At 49.9% G+C, this 7,500-nt stretch overlaps 1 protein-coding gene across 1 annotated transcript in view; it reads left to right on the forward strand.

Moving 5' to 3' along the window:
* Positions 1-7,500, forward strand: part of LOC139392336 (protein FAM83H-like) — a 30,713-nt gene that overhangs the window by 21,138 nt on the left and 2,075 nt on the right. Inside the window, exons 8-11 of the mRNA XM_071140250.1 lie at positions 4,211-4,348; positions 5,689-5,991; positions 6,180-6,825; positions 6,970-7,500. The exon at positions 6,970-7,500 is cut by the window's right edge and continues 727 nt beyond it. Of these exons, the coding sequence (XP_070996351.1) occupies positions 4,211-4,348; positions 5,689-5,991; positions 6,180-6,825; positions 6,970-7,500 (1,618 nt within the window). The remainder of the gene's footprint in view (positions 1-4,210; positions 4,349-5,688; positions 5,992-6,179; positions 6,826-6,969) is intronic.

The raw sequence follows: 7,500 nt of genomic DNA on the forward strand, positions 1-7,500 counted from the left end.
ACCCGCCCAAGCACAGGGCACAGAAACACTGACCCGCCCAAGCACAGGGCACAGAAACACTGACCCGCCCAAGCACAGGGCACAGAAACACTGACCCGCCCAAGCACAGGGCACAGAAACACTGACCCTCCCAAACACACAGGGCGCAGAAACACTGACCCTCCCAAACACACAGGGCGCAGAAACACTGACCCTCCCAAACACACAGGGCGCAGAAACACTGACCCTCCCAAACACACAGGGCGCAGAAACACTGACCCTCCCAAACACAGAGGGCACAGAAACACTGACCCTCCCAAACACACAGGGCGCAGAAACACTGACCCGCCCAAGCACAGGGCACAGAAACACTGACCCTCACAAACACACAGGGCGCAGAAACACTGACCCTCCCAAACACACAGGGCGCAGAAACACTGACCCTCCCAAACACAGAGGGCACAGAAACACTGACCCTCCCAAACACAGAGGGCACAGAAACACTGACCCTCCCAAACACACAGGGCGCAGAAACACTGACCCTCCCAAACACAGAGGGCGCAGAAACACTGACCCTCCCAAACACACAGGGCGCAGAAACACTGACCCTCCCAAACACACAGGGCGCAGAAACACTGACCCTCCCAAACACACAGGGCGCAGAAACACTGACCCTCCCAAGCACAGGGCACAGAAACACTGACCCTCCCAAGCACAGGGCACAGAAACACTGACCCGCCCAAGCACAGGGCGCAGAAACACTGACCCTCCCAAGCACAGGGCGCAGAAACACTGACCCTCCCAAGCACAGGGCGCAGAAACACTGACCCTCCCAAACACACAGGGCGCAGAAACACTGACCCTCCCAAACACACAGGGCGCAGAAACACTGACCCGCCCAAGCACAGGGCACAGAAACACTGACCCTCCCAAACACACAGGGCGCAGAAACACTGACCCGCCCAAACACAGGGCACAGAAACACTGACCCGCCCAAGCACAGGGCACAGAAACACTGACCCGCCCAAGCACAGGGCACAGAAACACTGACCCGCCCAAGCACAGGGCACAGAAACACTGACCCGCCCAAGCACAGGGCACAGAAACACTGACCCGCCCAAGCACAGGGCACAGAAACACTGACCCGCCCAAGCACAGGGCACAGAAACACTGACCCGCCCAAGCACAGGGCACAGAAACACTGACCCGCCCAAGCACAGGGCACAGAAACACTGACCCTCCCAAACACACAGGGCGCAGAAACACTGACCCTCCCAAACACACAGGGCGCAGAAACACTGACCCTCCCAAACACACAGGGCGCAGAAACACTGACCCTCCCAAACACACAGGGCGCAGAAACACTGACCCTCCCAAACACAGAGGGCACAGAAACACTGACCCTCCCAAACACACAGGGCGCAGAAACACTGACCCGCCCAAGCACAGGGCACAGAAACACTGACCCTCCCAAACACACAGGGCGCAGAAACACTGACCCTCCCAAACACACAGGGCGCAGAAACACTGACCCTCCCAAACACAGAGGGCACAGAAACACTGACCCTCCCAAACACAGAGGGCACAGAAACACTGACCCTCCCAAACACACAGGGCGCAGAAACACTGACCCTCCCAAACACAGAGGGCGCAGAAACACTGACCCTCCCAAACACACAGGGCGCAGAAACACTGACCCTCCCAAACACACAGGGCGCAGAAACACTGACCCTCCCAAACACACAGGGCGCAGAAACACTGACCCTCCCAAACACAGAGGGCACAGAAACACTGACCCTCCCAAACACAGAGGGCACAGAAACACTGACCCTCCCAAACACAGAGGGCACAGAAACACTGACCCTCCCAAACACACAGGGCGCAGAAACACTGACCCTCCCAAACACAGAGGGCGCAGAAACACTGACCCTCCCAAACACACAGGGCGCAGAAACACTGACCCTCCCAAACACACAGGGCGCAGAAACACTGACCCTCCCAAACACACAGGGCGCAGAAACACTGACCCTCCCAAGCACAGGGCACAGAAACACTGACCCTCCCAAGCACAGGGCACAGAAACACTGACCCGCCCAAGCACAGGGCGCAGAAACACTGACCCTCCCAAGCACAGGGCGCAGAAACACTGACCCTCCCAAGCACAGGGCGCAGAAACACTGACCCTCCCAAACACACAGGGCGCAGAAACACTGACCCTCCCAAACACACAGGGCGCAGAAACACTGACCCGCCCAAGCACAGGGCACAGAAACACTGACCCTCCCAAACACACAGGGCGCAGAAACACTGACCCGCCCAAACACAGGGCACAGAAACACTGACCCGCCCAAGCACAGGGCACAGAAACACTGACCCGCCCAAGCACAGGGCACAGAAACACTGACCCGCCCAAGCACAGGGCACAGAAACACTGACCCGCCCAAGCACAGGGCACAGAAACACTGACCCGCCCAAGCACAGGGCACAGAAACACTGACCCGCCCAAGCACAGGGCACAGAAACACTGACCCGCCCAAGCACAGGGCACAGAAACACTGACCCGCCCAAGCACAGGGCACAGAAACACTGACCCTCCCAAACACACAGGGCGCAGAAACACTGACCCTCCCAAACACACAGGGCGCAGAAACACTGACCCTCCCAAACACACAGGGCGCAGAAACACTGACCCTCCCAAACACACAGGGCGCAGAAACACTGACCCTCCCAAACACAGAGGGCACAGAAACACTGACCCTCCCAAACACACAGGGCGCAGAAACACTGACCCGCCCAAGCACAGGGCACAGAAACACTGACCCTCCCAAACACACAGGGCGCAGAAACACTGACCCTCCCAAACACACAGGGCGCAGAAACACTGACCCTCCCAAACACAGAGGGCACAGAAACACTGACCCTCCCAAACACAGAGGGCACAGAAACACTGACCCTCCCAAACACACAGGGCGCAGAAACACTGACCCTCCCAAACACAGAGGGCGCAGAAACACTGACCCTCCCAAACACACAGGGCGCAGAAACACTGACCCTCCCAAACACACAGGGCGCAGAAACACTGACCCTCCCAAACACACAGGGCGCAGAAACACTGACCCTCCCAAGCACAGGGCACAGAAACACTGACCCTCCCAAGCACAGGGCACAGAAACACTGACCCGCCCAAGCACAGGGCGCAGAAACACTGACCCTCCCAAGCACAGGGCGCAGAAACACTGACCCTCCCAAGCACAGGGCGCAGAAACACTGACCCTCCCAAACACACAGGGCGCAGAAACACTGACCCTCCCAAACACACAGGGCGCAGAAACACTGACCCTCCCAAACACACAGGGCGCAGAAACACTGACCCTCCCAAACACACAGGGCGCAGAAACACTGACCCTCCCAAACACAGAGGGCAAAACGATCTGGAGAGAAAATACATCCAACACCGACAGTGAACACCAAATAATCCCTTACAAACCACAGCGGACCAAACAGGCTGACAGACCAGAAATCAAGAAACACTAAAGAAACAGGTGCAACCAATAAGAGTAAACCAACAGACAAGGGAAATGGGATCGGTGGCGGCTAGTAGGCCGGTGACGACGATCGCCGAGCGCCGCCCGAACATGCAGGGGAGCCACCCTCGGCGGGAGTCGTGACATTTATGTTTGAACTAGATTTAATGTAGAACTAGATTTAATGTAGAACTAGATTTAATGTAGAACTAGATTTAATGTAGAACTAGATTTAATGTAGAACTCTCTATCACATGAAGGTTACGTCTGCAATGTCATGCTATTCCCTATCCCCTATCCCCTATATTTCACTGTGAATTGAAAAGTCAATCATAAAAGTCTACTTGCACCATCTTCACATTTTGATGCCTTAAAAATTAAATTAAAAAATGTATTCAATGTTATATTTTTCTGCAGATCTACACAACCTACTCTACATTTTCAAAGTGAATGAAAATTATAGAAAATGTTTCTAATTGAATATTAAAAAGCTAAGATTTCTTGATTACTTATGTCTTCACACCCAGAGTTCATACTTGGGAAGATTTAATTTAATCCAATGTCAAATGTTATTTTAAAGAGGTAAAATATGAAAACTGTGCCAGGGGTGTGTAGACTTTCACTAGCGACTGTAACTTAGTATATTAAAGTGGATGTTTGTACTGTTCCCGTATCAAAGTGTTTGTATGTGTTACCGGTGGTCCCAGGCAGATGGAGATAAGTGCCAGTGACTATAAGGGCCAAAGCAACGCAGAGGGAACCCAGGAGAGCTACTCCTCGTCCAGACAATACATGAAGCACAGAGTCATCAACAACCAGGAGGAGACAGAGCAGCACTACCACAGGTACTTGTTAGTTCCTTAGTTAGTTTGTTAGTTTGATAGTTAGTTCCTTAGTTAGTTTGATAGTTAGTTCATTAGTTTGTTTGTTAGTTTGATAGTTAGCTCATTAGTTAGTTTGTTAGTTTGATAGTTAGTTTGATAGTTAGTTCCTTAGTTAGTTTGATAGTTAGTTCATTAGTTTGTTTGTTAGTTTGATAGTTAGCTCATTAGTTAGTTTGTTAGTTTGATAGTTAGTTTGATAGTTAGTTTGTTAGTTTGATAGTTAGTTCATTAGTTAGTTTCTTAGTTTGATAGTTAGTTCATTAGTTAGTTTGTTCGTTTGATAGTTAGTTCATTAGTTAGTTCCTTAGTTAGTTTGTTAGTTTGATAATTAGTTCATTAGTTCATTAGTTAGTTTGTTAGTTTGATAGTTTGTTCATTAGTTAGTTTGTTAGTTTGATAGTTAGTTCATTAGTTAGTTCCTTAGTTAGTTTGTTAGTTTGATAATTAGTTCATTAGTTCATTAGTTAGTTTGTTAGTTTGATAGTTTGTTCATTAGTTAGTTTGTTAGTTTGATAGTTAGTTCAGTAGTTAGTTTGTTAGTTTGATAGTTAGTTCATGAGTTAGTTTGTTAGTTTGAAAGTTAGTTCATTAGTTCATTTGATAGTTCCTTAGTTAGTTTGTTAGTTTGATAGTTAGTTCATTAGTTAGTTTGTTAGTTTGAAAGTTAGTTCATTAGTTCATTTGATAGTTCCTTAGTTAGTTTGTTAGTTTGATAGTTAGTTCCTTAGTTAGTTTGTTAGTTTGATAGTTAGTTTGTTAGTTTGATAGTTAGTTCCTTAGTTAGTTTGATAGTTAGTTCCTTAGTTAGTTTGATAGTTAGTTCCTTAGTTAGTTTGTTAGTTTGATAGTTAGTTCATTAGTTAGTTTGATAGTTAGTTCATTAGTTAGTTTGTTAGTTTGATAATTAGTTCCTTAGTTAGTTCCTTAGTTAGTTTGTTAGTTTGATAGTTAGTTCATTAGTTAGTTTGTTAGTTTGATAGTTAGTTCATTAGTTAGTTTGATAGTTAGTTCATTAGTTAGTTTGATAGTTAGTTCATTAGTTAGTTTGATAGTTAGTTCGTTAGTTAGTTCACTAGTTTGTTAGTTTGTTTATGTTGTCTTTGTCAGTTGGAATAAATATTGTGATCAAATCAGGCAAAACTCTGGCCCTATTTATAATCTGTCACATGTAAATCATGATATAATCTTTAATAAAATAATCTGTGATATGTAAAGCATGTTATAATCTTTAATAAAATAATCTGATATGTAAAGCATGTTGGTTATGATGATGATGATTTATGACTATTTCTGTATTCCAGGGAGCAGAGCCAGTCCAGCCACTACTACCAGGGTGGTGAGGGACCTGGGTTAATGCCGGGGCTGGGCTCAGGGCTGGGCTCAGGGCTGGGCTCAGGGCTAGGCTCAGGGCTAGGCTCAGGGCTGGGAGGACATGGGTCGGGCCATGGACACTACGACAGGCTGAGGAACAGACCAGCGCTGGACCAGTACTCTGACTCAGGCTACCCTCATGAGGAACCTCCTGGTCCAGAGGACTACGGCAGAGACTACCTCTCCTCTCAGGACCTGAAACACAACCCGGGACCACCACCGGCAGGGGGGAGGTATGTGGTATGGAGGGTCCACTGGACTGAAGAATGATAACTAATGTCTTTTCACTGTTGAATACTCCCACTACAGTTATTTGATGAAGCGTTTAGTGACACACACACAGAGTTTAGGTCAAAATGTTGTCTCAACCATATCAGAAGAAATGTGGCTAAACTAAACTAACCCCCTCTCACCTCTCCAGGTACGGAGGTGGCAGCGACCACAAGAGGCCGACGGTGGGCCAGCCCTACGTCTGCCAGTCCTCCCCCACCCATCCCAACCCCCCAGAGAAGCAGCTGTTCCCAGTCCCAGCAGTGGCAGACCAGGACCCCAAAGCCAGACAGGGCCTCCGCAGCTGGAGGATCAACTCCTACCTCAGCACCTACGAAGACACAGGAGAGGAGGGGCTGCCACAACCTCTGGGCCCTGATGCTTTCCAAGACCCAGAGTCTGAGGGGAACCCATACGCCAGTGAGGGGTCTGTATCCCGCTTTGAAGCGAGAGAGCCTCCGAATGTCCCCTCCAAGCCTAGACCGGATATCCGACCGCCACGGTACGGCAAGCCCTTCATGCCCGAGAGCACGAGAAAGGACGGGGCCGACAGCAGGAACATAGAACGGGAGAGAGCGAGAGAGAAAGACCGAGAGAGGGAGGTGGGGGGGAGGGAGGTTGGGGTGGATGTGGAGATGCCATCGTCGAGGGAGGCTTCGGGAGAGGTCGTGCTCTCCAAACACGAGTCGTTCCGGACACGGATCAACCCGATGCTCCAGAGAAGCTCCCGGCTGCGCTCCTCCCTCATCTTCTCCTCCTCCAAGACGGAGACCCACCTGGGAGGCCTGGGCATGAAGGTCTTTATTACCTTCCAGATCATCTCTGATGGTTTTTATTTCATTTGGATTTGGATTTTTTGTTTATTTTTGTTACACATTGTATCGCTACCTTGCACAAAATGTATGTGCCATGCAAATAAAGCTTGATTTGATTTGCTGCAGGTGGCCAATGAGGAGGATGAGGAATCCGACATGCTACACACCACCTCCATCGTCCAACAGATCCTGGAGAAGAGATTTTCCCGGGAACCCTTCGAGTGGCGGAAGAAGGCAGAGGAGAACGAGAGAGAGAAGAAGAAGAAAGACGAAGAGAAAGAGGTTGTGTTGAAAGAGGAGGCTATGCCCCCCATAGTCGCCCCAGCATCGATAGAGCCCCCCCAGCCGTTGAACATGAATGACCCTGCCAATAGACTGCAGTACTTCAAGGAGCTGGCTGCTAAGAGAAACGCATCCAAAGAGGCCGCGATGAAAGGACCACTTCAGAAGACACCAGACCTCTCAAACACTACTTCTTCCACCACCTCCTCCTCCATCACCACCTCTTCCCCCTCCTCCTCCTCTACCACCACCTCCTCCTTCTCCATCACCACCTCTTCCCCCTCCTCCTCCTCCTCTACCACCACCTCTTCCCCCACCACCTCCTCCTCCACCACCACCTCTTCCCCCACCCCCTCCTCCTCCTCTACCACCAAC

This window comes from Oncorhynchus clarkii, chromosome 32 (assembly GCF_045791955.1).
Source record: "Oncorhynchus clarkii lewisi isolate Uvic-CL-2024 chromosome 32, UVic_Ocla_1.0, whole genome shotgun sequence".
Taxonomy (NCBI): domain Eukaryota; kingdom Metazoa; phylum Chordata; class Actinopteri; order Salmoniformes; family Salmonidae; genus Oncorhynchus; species Oncorhynchus clarkii.